The sequence below is a fragment of the Chanodichthys erythropterus genome, chromosome 7, assembly GCF_024489055.1.
Source record: "Chanodichthys erythropterus isolate Z2021 chromosome 7, ASM2448905v1, whole genome shotgun sequence".
Lineage (NCBI taxonomy): Eukaryota > Metazoa > Chordata > Actinopteri > Cypriniformes > Xenocyprididae > Chanodichthys > Chanodichthys erythropterus.
This window is the reverse complement of record NC_090227.1, coordinates 38,961,089-38,980,472: the sequence shown is the minus strand read 5'-3', so window position 1 is coordinate 38,980,472 and position 19,384 is coordinate 38,961,089. Positions and strand designations below refer to the sequence as shown.

At 37.0% G+C, this 19,384-nt stretch overlaps 2 protein-coding genes across 3 annotated transcripts; one reads left to right on the top strand and one right to left on the bottom strand.

Annotated features, from left to right (window-relative positions):
* Nucleotides 1–1,818: 1,818 nt before the first annotated feature.
* ch25hl1.2 (cholesterol 25-hydroxylase like 1, tandem duplicate 2) lies at nucleotides 1,819–2,684 on the bottom strand. Its single transcript, XM_067389398.1, has one exon. The coding sequence runs from the start codon at nucleotides 2,682–2,684 to the stop codon at nucleotides 1,863–1,865; it is 822 nt and encodes a 273-aa protein (XP_067245499.1). The 3' UTR covers nucleotides 1,819–1,862.
* Nucleotides 2,685–3,905: 1,221 nt separating this feature from the next.
* On the top strand, nucleotides 3,906–18,578 carry si:dkey-24l11.2 (uncharacterized protein LOC100034462 homolog). Of its 2 annotated transcripts, XR_010895527.1 has the most exons (14): nucleotides 3,906–4,074; nucleotides 7,072–7,779; nucleotides 10,180–10,239; nucleotides 10,314–10,366; nucleotides 10,450–10,594; nucleotides 10,723–11,108; nucleotides 12,724–12,952; nucleotides 14,669–14,786; nucleotides 15,156–15,267; nucleotides 15,417–15,528; nucleotides 16,120–16,615; nucleotides 16,855–16,894; nucleotides 17,168–17,280; nucleotides 18,054–18,079. XR_010895527.1 is itself a non-coding variant. In XM_067390503.1 (12 exons), exons 1-12 carry the CDS (start codon nucleotides 4,045–4,047, stop codon nucleotides 18,112–18,114), a joined length of 2,127 nt encoding a protein of 708 aa, XP_067246604.1. In that variant the 5' UTR covers nucleotides 3,908–4,044; the 3' UTR covers nucleotides 18,115–18,578. The 2 variants fall into 2 exon arrangements, 1 of the variants encoding a protein (XP_067246604.1); XM_067390503.1 differs by lacking the exons at nucleotides 16,120–16,615; nucleotides 16,855–16,894 and having other exon boundaries at nucleotides 3,908–4,074; nucleotides 18,054–18,578.
* The last annotated feature ends 806 nt before the right edge of the window (nucleotides 18,579–19,384 follow it).

Here is a 19,384-nt window from a genome sequence, read left to right as displayed (position 1 = left end):
CAGATAATTTGGCCTTTGATGAGAAATGTTTGAGTTCATATCGAAATCTCTTCCTTTTGATTATATATAATATATATTATATATATATATATATATATATATATATATATATATATATATATATATATATATATAAAACATCATTGCTATATTTTAAAAAGTATATTTTAAGTTTGAAAAATTTTATACATTATCATATGTAATACTAGTGTTTAAATGGTTGTATAAATGTGTTTTCTAAATTTATATATAGACAGGAATTTACTAGAATGAATTTTTGAACAATCAACCACTCATTTCTCTAAAGGTGGTTCCAATTTTGGAGTATTTACCAAACGAATTAAAATTAACACAATATTTAAAAGGCGCAATATGTAAGATTTCTGTCCGCTAGAGGCCTATTCAAAACAAAGGCGTACCTTGAAGATGGCAAGTTTGAGAGCGGAAACTTTGGACATGTGGTCTCCACTTCAACGGACGGTGCAAAAGAATAGGGATAGGACTCGGGAAGAAATCATGTCCATGGATGAGATTATTAACGTTACTGTAGTATGAAGCAGAGCAGGAGCGAGTGTTGTGGAGCTGAACGAGGCCGCTGGAGCGATTGCGCAACACACACCTCATGAGCAGCGGGACTTTTATTATGACACAGACGCCGGAGCTGCTTCCGCTTTTCCGGTCATGAGTATGAGGTAACGCAGCTCTGTTTATCATATTAGATACATTTGAGTGTGTTGAAAATGATGTTATGACATTACTCTCTGTTTTCGCTCGATGGCTGCTGTGAGACAGTTTCACACTGCAGTAAGATAGATCGATTTTAGAATATCATATTAAATATTGAATGGCTTGTGTTGATAAATGGCATGGAATTAATTTTAAAACATATTGTATTATGTATTACTGTTACTAAAAATAAAGCTGCGTCTCATTATGCTATGTTAGCTACTTGACAAAATAGTGTTTTTCTCTGAGGCATGGTAAAGCATGGTACTCGCAAAGAAATTTAAACAATAAGACTAAATGTGTTGAGCTATATAACAACAATTAGTTTTCTGTCTATAAATATATCAAAACAGTTGTTCCCTTGTCTATTAAAACATGTAAATATTCAAGCGTCTTTGGTGTTTCCATGGTTTCTACAAAATAAAACCGGAAACCGAGGGTAACGCGGGTATGACACCATTGACAGGCGACTCCTCACACGTCCCAGAGCCTTGGTTAAAATTGCAATTTTCTCATGATTTACAAATAGTTGCAAACATTTGGGATATTGTAAGTACTCAAGTGAACAAAATATATAACACTGGCCTAGTGGTTTTTGGATATTTTACTGTAAAAATCTTACATATTGCACCTTTAAGTTATTTTATAATATGATGGTTTATAATTATCTACAGTGTATGTACATTGTATTGATTTTAATTTATTTGTATTTAAAGGGATAGTTCACCCAAAAATAAGATCATTTACTCACACTCAAGTTGTTCCAAATCTGTGTGTGTTTCTTTCTTCTGCTAAACACAAAAGAAGATATTTTGACAAATGCTGGTAACCAGACAGTTTACTGTAGCCATTGACTTCCATAATTTTTTATGGAAGTCAATGGGTTCCATCAACTGTTTTATTACCAACATTCTTTAAAACATCTTATTTTGTGTTTAGCAGAAGAAAGAAACTCACACAGATTTGGAACAACTTGAGGGTGAGTAAATGATGACAGAATTTTTATTTTTAGGTGAACTATCCCTTTAAATCATGCTTTTTGCATTGTCCGTATACAAATAAAGCCAAAAACTGAAGCTCCGCCTGAAGCAAGCAAACATGCACTCTTTACATACATTTGCATGCATGCATATTCATCACTGAGTTTTAGCATAACTAAAATCAGCATGAGTGCCGAACAGTTTATCCCAGTGACTAAAATGGGGTGCAAAGTTAGTATTAGGTTTCTGGTGGTGCACATCATGCTTGCTCGGACCTCCATAAACACCAAAAGGGATCAGACGAGATGTGGACCAAGGGAAATCATATCCGCAGTGGTCTTCCACTGACACGTACACGTGGACCACCATGAACATCCAGGTGGTGAGCAGATGACACCTCAGAAGAACGGGGTTAATCGTGGTCCAGAAGCCCACCGTGACCAACTCCCATCCCCCGAGGCACTGTGTGGCCAGAGCAAAGGGCGCAGAGTAATTATGGTGGATGGCATGGAAAGTCACATACAGCCAGCGGACCTTATGATGCAAAAAGTGCCAGATGAAATACTGGAAGTCAAAGAGAAGAAGGTTTCCAGTCACTCCACCTGCAAGTTCAAGCAATGTAGGTGCTCGTTCAGGCAGAGGAACAGGAGGTCTCCACAACCACTGAGCCACTGCAGCAGGAAACACCAGAAGTATGTGGTTATAAAGGGTAACTCCACTGCAGTGAAGGAGCATTGCAGTTGTGGGAAGCTTGTCAGGTTGGAGCTTGTACCGATAAATAGCTGGCCACTTCTTTCCCAAGATGTCACAGACTAGGTAGGGTATGCAAAGAACAAAATACGACGCTACGGTCAAAATCACAGGAAAGAGAGGAGACCGAAGAGTTTCAGAGTGGTTGAGTCGCAAATAGTCCCACATAGGCTGCAAAACTGAGTCTTTTGTCTCCCAAATTGTCTCAAAAACATGCACTACTGTCATTTTCAATATTTAGTCGAGTATATTTCTTTCAGGATCAAATAAAACTGCAGTTTAGCTCTCTAAATGACACTCTCCTGTAAGTTTCATGTGGGCCAAGTAGATATCTAATGACTTTGTACTGAAATATTTATACACTCATTCAGTTTGTTAATTATTTAAGGATTGTATTTGATGTAGACATTGTTTCTAAAGCGTAATAAATAAATTTATTTACATTATAGGATTAAAAGATGTGTTTAAGACAGTTTGGTTACGAATTTATTGCTCAAAACTTGAACATGACCGGACATGCTCTGCTGTCATTCTACTCCGTAAAGCAAGAGGGCGTCGACGATGTCAAGTTCAAACCATTGAAAAAAACAAAAACAAATAGAATGGCATAACGCTGGATTAAATGGGCGTGGCTTTGGCCCATACGTTGTCTCTTATTGGTCAGATATGATTGGGTCAAATATCCAATTCTTCACCGTGTATTTTTTTAATTCATTGGTAATTAATAATTCTCACTGTCATTATTCCGAAGTAAATTATTTAATTATGATGTCGGTAAGTTGCAGCAAATTTGCCAGGGCAGGCGATGATGCTTTAAAAAGGAATAAAAGCCGCTTTCTTCATGAAAGAGAGAGCTGCAGGCGCGCCGAAAAACAGAGAATTGTACAGTTCACAAAGAAAAATAAAAGAAATGTGGATGGTCACGCTTCAGACCCACACATCAGCAGTCGAGAGACAGAAGCCAGTCTGGTACAGAGGAGCATCCGCCCCCATTCATCCACAAAACTGCTCCTGGAAAGCAAGAGAGAGCTAGGCGTCTCTGTCGCTATTCCTGCCTCGTTTTATTGTAATGTAGGACCGCTTTTGACATCCAGAGGACCAGCCACATAGCCCGAAAAAGAGACGCTGCTTTTCCAGAGCGGTGCTGAAGTAAATTGATGACGGGATCACGTGGTACGTGTTACTTTCCTCCGCGCTGGTTAGTTCGGACGAATCACAGTTGCTCCTGATTACACCCTAACGCTTTATTATATATCATTGCTGGAGGAGATTTTAATTTTATCATTGGTATTATTTCAGATACCAATTAACAGATTCAAACGATTAGGGGTTTCAGTGTGAAAATATCTCCAGTAATGGAAAAAAGGTATTGAGATTTGAACGCGGATCAACGGACGGTTAGACTTTTTGAGCCAGTAAAGCGACCCCTGGAGGAAGACGACGTTTTGTTAGATTTTTTCCATCAAACATATGCTTCTTAATCCTAGAAACTCGTGTGTTCGCGCTAACGTAAACGACACAGAGCGACAGCAATAAGTACTGAAGTATTGGACAGTTTACATTGACTACAAGGTGCTTATCCGATTAAATGGAGTCAGAAAGTGCGGGTGTGGAGCAGGTTAGTGACAAATCTGTTAGGTGACATCCACCGCAAATATATACACCAGAAATTGTGATCAGTGCTATAATTCAGGACATTAACATCACATTAACCCCAACACGAGTAATCAAAAACTAAATGGTATTTTAAACAGTCAAACTTGAAGTTTAGCAGCACTTCCTGATCCCAAAGTGCGTGATAGCGGTGTTCGATTCCTCAGTAAATGAATCGTACATTGAATCGTTTCGAAGAATCAGATGAATGGGTTCAATTTGAATATCATAGTTTTAATAATAAAACACAATTAACACAGCTAGTATAAGTGTTAATGAGTATTAACATGAACATTAGTGATGGGAGAAATTAAGCTTTTCGAAATTCGAATGAAATGAACCAGTTGATTCGCTAAACGATTCAGTGTTTCGAAGACTCGGCTCGAAACACTACCTCTTGCGGCACTTGCTGGTCAAAACGGTGTGAATTCAACGAAAACTCAGCCTTAACATGTCACTACACCTTTTACAATTCGATAGCGAATGTTTACATCTATTAAATGTTAACTACAGAGTACCATTAACCCTGTACATGGATTTAAATGGAACAGCTTATTGAACCTGTTGACAAAATATATATATTTTTCAAGAAATCTTAAAAGGTTTGCGTGTGTTATATGTTTTCATATCATATTTGAATCATCAGGCCCATACAGTATGATATATGATAATATGGAGCTCTTACTAGAGGAGTAAACAAACGCTGAGAGTTATTCAGAGGCCCCAAAATGTGCAATTTGGTGCTTACTTATGTATGGCCAAAAAGTAAGATGAAATTCTTATAGCTTGTAATGTAAATCAGTTATTACAGTATTGCAGACTACTTGCATAAAATGCATATAAATGTCAGTTGTCACTCTATATCTCCTAATAATTTTTCTTAGTAAGATGATATTTAAATGCTTAGTTTTATGATCAAAGCTCTGTAGTGTAATTGTGGGGGTCAAATACATATAATGCAATTCAATTATGATTCAGAGATATACAAAGAAACACTCCTCAAAGGCCTGATTTGATACTCACATTTAAACATGATTTATGTATAGTAAACCTAAATTGCTTCTGTCCAGTAAATGGTCATATGGAAATATTACTAACAATATGAAAGTTATTCTTACATTTACTTCTAAAAAATAATTAAAGATTTTGTAGCAAAAAGACATGTGCACCATGAATTATACTAAAAGACATTTTTTTCTTACTAAATAATTTAGAGGCCTTTGTAAATCACATATTAAATATGATACAGTATAGCATATATAGGATTAAATATGAAGGTTTTGTAAAATTCTTGTTTTGGGTGTTATTATAGGCAGGGCTTGGCCAATTATAAGCAATTAAATAATCTTCTTTTTGTAATATAGATGCTTAAGTATCATTTATTTAATTAACTTATTCATTAAATTAAGCTCTGAACCACTGATCGAAATAAAAGATTCGTAAATGTTTTGAAGTTTCATGAAGCAGTGTTACGAAAGTGCCCATAATAACTAATGCACATGCATTCATTAGAATGTGTTAATGTGCAGTCACATTAGCATTGCCGTTGTGCCAGGAAAAAATGGATGGTTTTTGTCAACTAAAGTCACTTTCAAAGCAAACCACTTTCTGTTGATCAACACTGCAAGTTCGCATGACCACCTGAAGCTTTCGCCCTCACATGTAATTCCAGATAGCATGGATTCCTATTGAAATTACTAGATTTCGCCTCTGTGAGAATTTGCAGAACAATGGTAAAAGTGCGGTCACTTATATGGATATAAAAAAGTCTGATAAAGTTGTCAGTAGTGTAGCAATGCATGAATCACCACTCCCACAGAGGACACTTTCAAACCAAGCAGTTTTCTCTTAGTCGTTGTGGTGAATTCACATGACCAACATGAGCAAAATCTGCTTAGGGACATTTTTCACTTCATGCAAAACTTTCGGTTGCATAAAAACAGCCTCTATGTTAAGACTTAAGATCTAGTTTGACCAAATAGCAGTTAGTTAGGGCTAATCAATCTTCCTTTTCTGATTCAAATTAGACCGATCTACCTTTTTATGTAACTGACTTCACAAAGTTAGTACCTGTCTTGAAGAAAAAATTAGCTGACTCTAGTCTAAGCAGTTTATGCAACTGGTCACCGATTGCGGATGACTAGATTTCACCTGTCAAAATTCGCTAAACAACAGTAAATGTGACCCCAGGAGTTCTCAACTCTAGCTCTCGATATCCGCTTTCCTGCAGAACTGAGCTCCAGCCATAATCAAACACACTTTTACAAGCTTATCAAGGTCTTCAGGGTTACTAGAAAGTTATAGACTGCAGCAAACTCTGCAGGAAAGTGGACCTTGAGGGTCAGGGTTGAGAACCCCTCCTCTAGAGCGATTTAAAAGAACTACTGATTCAGTATAAGCAGTTCACTGAATGAACTGTTCAAAAGAGCCATTTTGCTGAAATGAATCTGAATCTAGTCACTAGTAGAGCCTGCTTTTGAGTGAGTTCAGTGTTCACTATCAAATATTATGTAAATGCCTTAGGTAGGTTTAATGCATGTTAACAGGGAAAGGTTTTAAGCAGCTATTTTCAGCAGATTATTACAGTGCCTCTTATGGTTCTATTCATTACTGTTAGGTATAGTGTACATTTTGAACCCCTCATTAGAGCTTTTCCGTTTTGCCCTGCTGATTAACAAATGTTACGCAATTAAGTACAGTAGTGTTGTTGAATGATTGCAAATAGTTATCTTTCTGTTTACTCTAATTGACATTTTTTGGCTGAACTCTATTTGACCAGAACATCAGGCGAATAATTGGTTTTAAAAATGGTTTTAAGATCAAAGTTTATTCACAATAAGGATCACAACAAATTTAATTGAAAAAAATGCTGCATCACATATCAAAATTTCATTTCATTTGCAGTTCAGTGATCTCATTGTCATATAAAAGATGTTTTAATGTTATTTTATATATGTTTCAGTCATTGGGACCTGAGGATGAACCAACCCCTCATCCTGTGTCGGCTGAAACTGAAACGGACAGCTCAAGCCATGATAATGACATTAGCAGTAAGGACACCTCACAGAAGGCCGCTCAGGTGCAGCAACTGTGCCGCTTTTACTCTCAGGGCAGGCGATGCTATTACGGGAAAAGGTGCCGCTTTCTTCATCAGAGAGCTGAAGGTCCAATGAAAGAAGGAGAGAATAGTACAGCTCACAAGGAGAAAGAAGGAAGCGTGGATGGTCAAGCATCAGACCCACAGCAGCAGTCGAGTGAAAACGGCCAATCTGGTACAGAGAAGCATCCGCCTCCCTCCAACCGCAGAACTGCTCCCATGAAGCAGGAGAGAGCCAGGCGTCCCTGTCGCTACTTTCTGTCTGGGTTTTGTGCAATGGAGGACCGGTGTCGCTTCTTGCATCCACAGCAGTTTCCGCCCGTGGAGGACCAGTCTCACGGCCCGAGAGAGAGGAGCAGCTTCAGGCCTTCCGCTCCAGCCGCACGACCAGCTAAAAGTCATGAGCAGGTCAAACTGGCTGATCTCACTGAAGAGGTCTGCAAGGAGCTGAGAGCCACTGAGATCGCTCAGCTGATCAAGAGATTTCCGAAAGACAATCTCATCGTGCAGGAGAGAGAAGATGGACAGCTGACCTACTACAGAGTCACGGTTCAAGCCACGGACCCTGACTGGGTGAGCACTTATTGTATAGAACATAAAGTGGATTAAAGTGCCCCTATAATTAAAGGGATATTTCACCCAAAAATGAATTTACTCACCCTCAAGCCATCCTAGATGTGTATGACTATCTTCTTTCAGACAAATACAATCTGAGTTATATTAAACAATGTCCTGGCTCTTCCAAGATTTATAATGGCAGTGAATGATTTTGAAGCCAAAAAAGTGCATCCATCCATCATAAAAGCTATCCACACAGCTCCAGGGGGTTATTAAAGGCCTTCTGAAGTGAAGTGATGTGTTTGTGTAAGAAAAATATCTATATTCAAAACTTTAAAAACTTAAATAACTGTCTTCCGGCAAAATAGTAACCCCTAACTCCATGTAAGAGTAGGAGTAGTGTGCAACAAACTCAAGCTTCTCTTCTCTTAAGTCGAAATCACATTCGACATTTCTCTTTAAGAATTCTCATTTTAGACTTCTAATTCGTGACTGGTGTTTTGTTTTACTTTCTCATCTGCACAAAACTTCATGCGTTGGGTCAGAGTTCACTCTTTCGCCGTAAATTGATGCGTATGGATACTAGTTATTTTAGTTTTTAAAGTTTTAAATATGAATATTTTTCTTACACAAACGCATCACTTCGCTTCAGAAGGCCTTTATTAAAGGTGCTCTAAGTGATGTGACGTGTTTTTAGGCCAAAACATTTTTTGTCACATACAGCAAACATCTCCTCACTATCCACTAGCTGCCTGTCCCCTGAACACACTATATAAAAAAAGCAGTCTCTGTAGTCGCCACAAGCTCCGAAAATGGCAATAAAAACAAACTGGTGCATCCTGGACCACTAAACATAATAAACATTCTCCAGCCAATAACCGACAAGCAGCGTCAATACGCAAGCTATTTACATTTTAAATGCGCGTTCATGACTGTTTAAGGAAGTACGGAGGGGAAGGGGAGGAGGAGGGGGAGGGAGGGTCTAGCTAGCCTCTGTTTTGTTTAACAACACTTCGAACGTCAACAGGAAGTTACTCCACCCAGGATCACTTAGAGCACCTTTAAAGTCGGCATGAAACGGAAGTTGCGATTGTCTTTTCTTCTGTACTGTGACGTCTATCCAAGTGAAACGGCATCTGAAATGAGAGGGCGGGACTTCGTCCTTCGGGAATTGATTGGAAGTTGGGCGTTGCTAACAAAATGGACGCAGATATGAATTACTCACTCCGAGCACTCATGTTACTGTAAGAGCTGTATTGAGGATGACGAGGATGGTTAACGGCACTAAACAGCGAGAGAGACTGACTGATGGTGTGTGTCCGTTGCCGTTGTTTACTGTACACCTGGCATCAGCGGTGGTTAAAGCATTAATCTCTATAAAGTGAAGCACAGCATTTACCCCATACGTCACTGCAATTCCAGATAGCTCCACCCTCGCGCCATAGCATGTGACAGGAAGAGACGATGAGTCGTTTTGAAGGGGGATGGGAGGGTAATGATTTTGATTAAAGATTATGAGGGCACATGAATTTAAAAATAAATATTTGATAAATTATTGATAATAAATACTACAATACTCCATAAAAAAATAAGAATTGTCAATTTTGATTTCATGCCGACTTTAACCCCCTGGAACCTTGTGGATAACTTCTCATCCTCTATTTACTGCCATTATAAATCTTGGAAGAGCAAGGACATTATTTAATATAACACCGATTGTATTCGTCATTTACACCTAGGATGGCTTGAAGTTGAGTAAATCATGGGGTAATTTTCATTTTTGTGTGAACTAACCCTTTAAACTTCCTAATTTTGTTATGAAGTTCTCTTAAAATAGGTTCACATGCATCCAAGGTAAAAAAAAAAACACTTTAATTTTCTCATAGTACACAGTGCAGCATCACCTTTTTTTCCCACAGTATCAGAAATGGTTTTCTATATTAATATGATTTAAAATGTAATTTATTCCTGTGATCAAAGCTGTATTTCAGGATCATTATTCCAGTCTTCAGTGTCACATGATCATTCAGAAATCATTCTAATATGCTGATTTGTTTAGGATTCTTTGATAAATAAAGTTAAAATGATCAGCATTTATTTGAAATAGAAATGTTTATATCATTGTACTTTTTTTTTACTGTCACTTTTGCTCAATTTAATACATCAACATTATTATTATTTTCAAAAGAAAAATCTTGCTGACCCCAAACTTTTGAATGATATTGTATTGTATATTTATATTATGTATGTTTGTATGATTTTATCTCATTCTTGCAAAATCTTATAGCTGGCATGCTGAACAAAGTTATGGTATCACACTGATTATGCCTGTTATTTACTTTTGAGTAGATAAAAGTTAGATTTGACAAGTTCTACAGTAGTTTTATAGTCATCAGTATTTTCTCTGTTTTGCAGCCATTTGACCTTAACGAAGTGGACATCATGGTCAGCTTTCCCGAGAGTTATCCTCAAGAGGTGTGCATCTTTGAAATGTTTCAAATTTGATGTTAAAATGTCTGTTTTTGCTAATGAAAGCTAATGTATCATAGGTTTTCACTGTGGATATCCCTGAGGACCAGGATTTACCATCACTTATGGGGAGGTGAGAAGAACTGTTTATATTGCACACACTGTGCATGCAAATGATATCGATAACCGTATTTATTTTATGCTGTGTGAATGCAGACATGTGCAGAAGGCCTCAGAGGAATGGCTGAGGGCTAAACATGCCACTAATCAGCTGATGGGTAGAGTTGAGCTGCTCTTCAGGCCGTACTTGCGCTGGCTGGACCGTAGTATGGAGAAACTCTTCACTGATGGAGCCAGACAGGTGAGACTCTAAAACAGCCAATCAGATTCCAGCTGGAAAGTGTCTTCCAGTGATGCATCAAACGGTCAGTGAACAGACTCGGGTGAACCTAGATCTAGTATTAATCACTTTCAAATATCTCTTCTCAGTTGAAAAAAGACGTTGACCTTGAGAGGGCTGGAATACAGTTTGTTCCCTATGAACAACTCAAGGTCACAGTTTTTAAGAGCAAATCCAAGAAATCAGACACTCCTGAGCGTATAGTGTCACTCACAGTGGCTTCAGGGGAAGAGGAGGAGGAGGAGGTGGAGGAGAAAGTGCATGATGAAGCTAAAGTAGAGGAGGAGGAGGAGGAGGAGGATCAGGATGAAACTGCTCTCGCTATTGATGGGGAGGAAGGCGGCCACCAGGTGGAGAACATAAAAACAAGAGAGCGACGACGAGGTACTGAAATGAAACTGCTGGGTCTGAAACTGGGAGAACAAACAGCTACTGTGGCGGCCAGACAGATCTCAGTGTCCCTGAGGTGCAACAGGTGAATTTCAATGCTCTATTTCATTTGAGTTTTCAGATGGTAATCGGAGATCAGAAATCTGGCATTTTTATACCTGGTATTTACATCTTTCTTCAATGATTCTATCACAAGTGGTGAAGACAGATGGTTGTTTACAACAGGTTTTTAAAGCCTGTTTTTGTTTCATTCAGGGACAGTTATCTGATTGTTTGACTACATACATACACTGTCTCTAACTCATTCTCTTTAGCGCCATCAACTGTCCGAACTTTCCCTCATGTTTATGCTAATAACGTTTGAACTGTAATTAAGGGCTATTTTCTGTCTGAATTTCTGCTAATTTAAATTGGTAAGCCATTTTGAATTTTGTCATAAAATGCTGTATTTTTACGAACAAAGCGTAACGTTACGAAACTCAGTGTTGTGCCATTGGCACCATTCCCTAAATATACTCAAAAAGTTTCGCAACAGTATTTATAACGAAATTTTAAAAAATGCTAATAATTTCGTTTATTTTTATAAAACTTGTCTTGATAGATTCCTTAAATCATACTGAGAACAACGATACCTGTTACGCCATAATTGATCTAAATTGTTTTCTGTCATTTCTTTGAAAAAATACTTTTTCAAGCTCCTCCTGGACTGTTTGTCCGATTTTCACCAAAATCGGCTCAGATCATCTTCAGATCATGCCAGCAAAAAGTTATTAAAAGCTTTTGGGTTGACCCAACTGTTCTCAAAAAACACATCAGCAAAATGAATGACAGGATGCCAAGCTGACTCTGAGACTTTGCACCACCTGTTGGTCAAAAGGGATAAGCAATTAAATCATATTACTAGTGATTCTACTTCAGCCATTTTGACTAAAATAATCTAAAAAAAGTTTTTAAATATGCGTTGCAGTTGGTCTGCAAGCCATACTTGCATAACTCATTATGCCTTTTTTGTGCTTGGCCCCGTTAATTGCTGCTTGCAGATATATTTTTTTAAATGTTTTATTATATATTGTCTCAGTTTCACAGACAGGGCTTAGATTAAACCAGGATTAGGCCTTAGTTCAATTAGGACATTTTAGCTTTTATAAACATGCCTTAGAAAAAAATGACTGGTGTACATCTTGAGACAAAACAATGGTATTGACATATTTTAAGATCTCAGTACAAGTTACTTTCAGTTAAAACAGCTCAAACCTGCATTTTAGTCCGGGACTAACAAAAATTATGTTACATATTTTTATATATATATATATATATAACATATGGAAAAATATCAAAATAAAGTCTTAAAGTCAACAAATAAATTGTTTCTCTTTAAAACTGTGTATACCAAGTTTAAAACACTTTGTGAAGGAATGATTGTGTGCTAGGTGAGAAGGCGGTTCTTCGCTTTTGTGAGTGACGCATCAAGAAGATGTGATCACATGAATTTCAAACTCCCCCAAAGTGTCATTTCAAAGATTGGATCGCAAAACGTTTAGTAAATGTTTAGAAATATACCTATATTGTCCATTTATGATTGGATCTCCTAGGTCTGATGTCAATACCAGGTGCAAACATGGCCTCTTGTTTTTTTTTTTTAAATGATCGATCACAAACTGCCCTTAGGCAAAAGTGTATCCATGTTCCCCTTTTTGTAGGTGTAAAGAGGACTCTGACCTGACCCTGAGCGGGCGTCTACCCTATTCTGCTATGTGTGAGAATTGTGGAGCAGATATCAGGGCGGCCTTCAGACCTAGTATGATTCACCACTACAGTGATGTTTTGGGCTATCTGGACATAAGCTCAGCTGTGCCTGTAGACCTGGTACTGCAGGACTCGGAGTTCAGTGTTGGTTGCCTTAACTGCAACAAAGAGGACACATTTCAGGTCTGCAAAGATTCACTGGACATAACAATTGCATTCACATGAGATATATATATAATCTGATATATAAGTTTGATGGCAGTAAGATTTTTTAAATAAACATTAAAGTGTTTTTAAAAATATTTAAAAAAAATAATTCAGCAAGAAAACATTAACCTGATCAAAAGCGACAGTAAAGACATTTACAATGTTACAATAGATTTCTATTTCAAATGAATTCTTTTTAATGTTCTATTGATCAAAGAATCCTGAAAAAAATGTGTCATGGTTTTTCACAATAATATAGTTATCAGCACATAATAATAATATTAATAAGAAATGTTGGTCACTTTTGATTAGGGTCCAATTCTCACTATTAACTGTTAACTAAGATTTTTGTCTCAATAAACTCCTAATTACTGCTTATTAATAGTTAGTTAGGTATTTGTTAAGTTTCAGTATTGGGTAGGATTAACAGATGTAGAATAAGGTCATGCAGAATAAGGCATTAATATGTGATTTATAAATACTAATAAACAGCCAGTATCAGAGTAATATGCATGCTAATATGCAACTAGTTAATAATGAGAATTGGACCCTAAACTAAAGTGTTGCTGAAATCAAATCAGCATATTAGATTTCTGAAGGATCATGACACTGAGGACTGGAGTAATGGACTACTTGCACTGAGCCTCGTGACGCACATCCGGTTTGTAATATTACGGCTCAGTTGTTTCCGGTTATATATATTTTCAATGCGCCGTTATCACATAGATAACTTAACCCCTCTTAAAATGAGTGTCCTCGGGATGATTTTAAATTCCAGACATATTCAGAGACAAGAGAAGAGATTCTGATGATTACCGTGTACAGACCTTTCCAAACTCAAGAGAACTTTAAGTTTTAATCCAACATAAGCTGTGATTCTTTCACCACAGGGTGTCAGCGCTCTAATAGTGATTGCGACGCTGCAGTGTGAAACGTGATAAATAAGATCAGAATGAACATAATATTTTAGTCTCTATTCTGTGCCATTTTTTCTGACAACTATTTATGTAATTCACACATTTATGCCAAAAATCCTAATAGTCAAGGTAGTTGCGCTGTCATTGCGTTATTCTTTAAGATTAATTAATAACACCGTTAAAGCAGTTATCACATTCATTCAACTATTTCAAACACTGGAATAAAAGAGCAGTTTTAACTTGCCATCGTGATAATGCGTTTTCACCCATCGTTACTACACTTACCATAGTAAAACAATGCACTTCCTTAGGTGTGTTTATCAGTCAAATTCATTTAAATGTAAATTTAACAGGTATGAAATATGATGACTAAGAGAAAAACACTGCTAATGAGAAGACGAGCACTTGACGGCGGAAGGTTAGTGGGGAAATATATTTATTTATTATTCAGAATGCGCATTTGGAAGGGAAATATATTAATAAACATTTCAGCAGGTTGAAGATAATTAATGTTAATGCAGAGAATATGATTAATTGTTTAAAAAACATTTCGCAGCCCTAAAATGTAGTAATAATCTGCGTTTTCACAAGAAGCTCTCTGTATATAAGTGCGCCGAACGCTGACCGGAAACGCTCGAGCCGTAATAAGTAGAACGCGGAAGTAGCTGTGCAAGTAGTCCATTCAGCTTTTTATAATATATTAAAATAGTATATTGTATTTAATTATATACTATATTTTAAGTTCTCAAACAACAAACTTTTTTCTTTTTTCTAGAATCTGACCTATGGGCAAAACTGGGAACAAAACTGCCAACATTGTCATACCAAACTCAGAATTTTTGTGGAAGCGACACAATTTCAGTTCATTCAGCCACAGACCAGAAATCAAACAGGTCTGAACCTTGTCTTATACCCTCACTGATTCTGTAGAGGTCTTGTTTCTTGTGCGTTGACATTCTGTGTCAAGGGTTAGTCTCACTGCAAGGGATTATTTACCGCCTGCACCTGGTTTTCCACTGAAGCTTAGCAAGGATGGGAGCCCCCCTGGTTGGGTTGTTGCTGGAATTATGTGTGTGGGTTCTGTTACCCCATATAGACACACACACTGCACTGTAAAAGTCCTAAGGTGTTTCTGAAATCATTGGTTAATTGGTGTGAGGTCTGGTGCCCTGTGAAGAGATTCCAGACTCCCTTTGTAAATAGCATTGAGTGTAAAGCAGCATATAAATATTACAAATTATTATTATTTACTGAATTTACAGGTGGAGCTCCTAAATATGCTCGACGTTACAGAGACCCTGCAGTTCAGCAAGGGAAACCCCTACCTGATAAAGGTGTCTGCAGGCATTTCAGACAAAGTCACCGGTGGCTCAGGTAACTGTCGGGAACAGCGTCTGGGTCTGTAAGAGGTTTATTTTGTAGCAGAAAACATCGTGTACCACCAAGTCCTCTTGTTTGACCTACAAAATGCCCTTGGCTCATATTTAGGGCAGCCGTCTTGCATTAATGGTCTCTCCTGCCAGATTTCCATGCTGCGGTCGGGCGTACCCATGTGACGTATGCCATGATGAAGATCAGGACCATCTGATGGAGCTGGCCAACAGAATGATCTGCGGATATTGTGCCAAAGAGCAGGTCAGCGGCAGAAACTCTTGTCAGGCCGACAGGATGAGGATTATTTTCACCTCAATCCCCCTTAACCTAAATATTACATAAAAATTAGAGACAAATTAGGCAGGTTTCCTGCCCGTTTAAACCTTTTGGCCTTTGTGCGTGCAACTAAAATTGTATGACCCACATTTTGCAAAAGACGAACAAAAACACAATATTTGTTCTGATGACAACAATGAGTCTCATCTGTTTTTTTTTTTTTTTCAGTTCCCATTTTTTCATTGAGCATCAAATGATGACAAAGTTTATCATCCGAAAGTAACAAAAAATGTCTTTAGAAATGTATTAATATTTCCATGGACCGCTTAGGATCAATAATATGCTAAATTATTTAAGTAATAGGAAAATTAATCATTTTGGTTTCAAATGTTTTGAATTTAGGTGTTTTCATGAAAGTGATTTACTAATAAAAAATAACGGATTGGCACAAACTGTTTATCCTCACTACGCGTGTACCCGCTTTTATGGTCCTCCATCCACGTGAACCAGAAATTGCGACAGTCTTTAGTATTGTGAATGAGAAAAATAAAGGGCGTGGCTTGTTTTCTCCTGCAGGGAATTGATTGGATATAGAAAAGTGGGCTGTCAAAGCTCGCAGCAGACTGACAGTTGGAGAAGGAAGTATATTTTCAGATCTTTGATTAAAGATAACGAAGACATTTTTTTTTTCTTTTGTGGATTAACTTGCACATTTAAATTTGTTTACCACAAGACTAGTAATGTGTGCTAACATAGTAAATGATTTCATGCTGACTTTTTTTATAGATTGGAGAATGAGACAACCTGTCTGTAAAAATTAATGAATTTGCACCAGAATATTGGAGAGTTTGACTAGACACATGGCAGTTGACATTAACAACTAAATATATGGGAAGTGTTTTCTTCTCCTTTTTAAAAATTGTTAAAGGGTTAGTTCACCCAAAAAGGAAAATTCTGTCATTAATTACTCACCTTCATGTCGTTTTTGATGAAATCCGAGAGGTATATGAATCACCCATAGACGATCAACACTTTCAAGGTCCAGAAAGGTACTAAAGACGTCGTTAAAACGGTAAACTTGACTACAGTGGTTCAACCTTAATGTTATGAAACATACAAAAATAATGGCTTTATTCAACAATATCTTCTCTTCTGTGTCCTTTTCATATGTTGTTAAATTACTGTAGTCATGTCGACGGTTTTAAGGACGTCTTTAGTACCTTTCTGGACCTTGAAAGTATTGATTATATTGCTATGGATGAGCCATATACCTCTCGGATGTTCATCAAAAATATCTTTATTTGTGTTCAGAAGATGAACGAAGGTCTTACGGGTGTGGAACGACATAAGGGTGAGTAATTAATGACGGAATTTTCATTTTTTGGTGTAACAAGTACAAACAGTACAAAATGATTTACAAAATAGTACTGTAAAATAACTATCACTTTTCTCGTATTTTTCTATACAGGAATGATTGCATTGTGCATTTAGTTTAGTTTTCCCTGCTGTCAATCAGAACAGACCCGTGGCCCATTTTTTGGGGGGTTTGAACTCATTAGTTGAGAACCACTGGTGTATAATATACTTAAGATTTTTGACTTCTTGTTTTGTTTTCTCCTTCTAGCCATACAGCAACGGTAAGCCATGTGTTGGTTGCGGAGGCATGATGACAAGAGCCACCTTCACAAGCCACTGGGAGGGCGGACAGGGCTGTAGAAACAAGGCTAAAATGAGCAGGTGTGTGCCAATTACCCTACACCATATAAATCCTGTAGCAATGAAATATAGCATAGTGTAATATTTCCCTTCCACCTACTGTTACAAATGTTGCAACTCACCAGTGATTAATATAGTGTTTGATCCATACCATTCATACACTCTTGTCACAGATACATGATGGTAGAGGTTTATTTTTAAAGGGGTCATATGATGATTTTTAATGTGTCTATTAATGTGTTTGTGCTTGTATATGATCTGTCGTTCTTGCAGAGTTAGTTCCGATCAATCGGCTTGAACATCTGCATTTTCAGAATCCGACTCGAACTGATATGGTAAAATCGACGACATTATTAACTGTTTACAAATGCTTAAAGCCTTGAAAGCTGAAGCTCACGATTATAGTAAAGTAAGGGGTGTTACATTTCCAATCCATGCTTGAGGTGTTTGGCCAATCACAATGTATTAGGTCTGCTGGCCAATCAGAGCACTCTTAGCTTTTTGGAAGGAGGGGCATTGTAGAAATCGGTGCGTTTCGGAATAAGACAGACTGGGAATAGAGGAGCTGCAATAATGAACAGTATGTGAAAAATAATGTTTTTTTTTTTGTTTTTTTTAAAGCATGTTAACCTATTCTATTATACCCTATAAAAAAACAATGAACTTTTAAAATAGCACCATATGACCCCTTTAATTCACATGTAAACTGTAGCTGACCCATGTGTTGTAAACAAACTTGATCATAAACTTTTTTTGTCTCTGAACTGCATATGCACACTTATTTTTCTATACAGGAATGATCGGCACAAATACACCAACACACGTAAAACGGTGGCAAGGAAAAAAAGTGAATAATGATACATAAAGGATCTTATTTTCAACCAGTCAGATGATTCATGGCCAGGTCCCCAATTCAGTCATTTATGAGACATCTTTAGATTTTCTTTTCAGATGATTTTGCAAAATTGTTTTCTTGCGGTATTTTTTTTTTTTTTTAATAAAATACATTTGACAGATTTGACATATTCAGCATACCCATTTTCTTTTAGTAGAAATAAATATGCATATTATGTATATACATAAATTTACTCACACCTTTGGTTTTAGATTGCTTAAGAATATATGAAATAATGCTCAGAGTCATTTGGACTTGAAAACTGTTGGTTACAATTATTATAATTTTTTTTTTTTTTATGCAATCGCTAAAATTCAAATTATGGATACTTGTATCCCAAATGTAGTAGTGGAATAAGCAAAATATGGAATGCAAAATATTTATCTGCATTATCTCTGATTGCAATCGAAATAAAATTATGTAAAAAAACAAACATTTGATTGTTGTTGTTATTATTTGAGAATGGGATCAACAAAATATTTAATTCAACACTGCATACATTTGTGGTAATAAGTTTACACACCCCTTGCAGAATCTTCAAAATGTTAATAATTAAAAAAATATAAGAGGGATCATAAAAATTGCATTTTGTTTTTTTATTTAGTACTGCCCTGAATAAGCTTTTTCACAAAACAGATGTTTACATATAGTCCACAAAAATGATTAAATGTGAGGTTGATTATGATTTCATTTTTTTAACTTTAGTTAGTGTGTAATGTTGCTGTTTGAGCATAAACAACATCTGCAAAGTTATGACGCTCAAAGTTCAATGCAAAGGGAAATATTTTCTTTTACAGAAAACATTTAAGGACTACAACAAGCTTCTTCCGGGGTTGGAGACATCACTAACCCTAATATTTACATAAACTCTGCCCCCGAGAACATGCAACAAAGGGGGTGAGGCCATGTTGGGCTGCTTTAGAGAAGAGGAAGAGTTGTTGTAGTAGAGTGTTGTTGTCATGCCGTCATTTTACGCCGGACTGCTTCACAAACGAGGGTCAATTCAACACTGGATTTGCACAAAAGATTAACATGACGGCACATGCTAGTGGATGAGTTGAATCAACTCCACAGCAACTACATAAATTTATCCACTAACCATTCAGAAATGTCCAGTTTCATTCTAAAAGTTGTAACTTCTTCCTGAGTCTCTCCATCAGTGTCGACTCCGGTTTGAACAATGAAAGGCTGAACACCGTTACTGACAATCCTCATTTTGGCTGCGTGAGA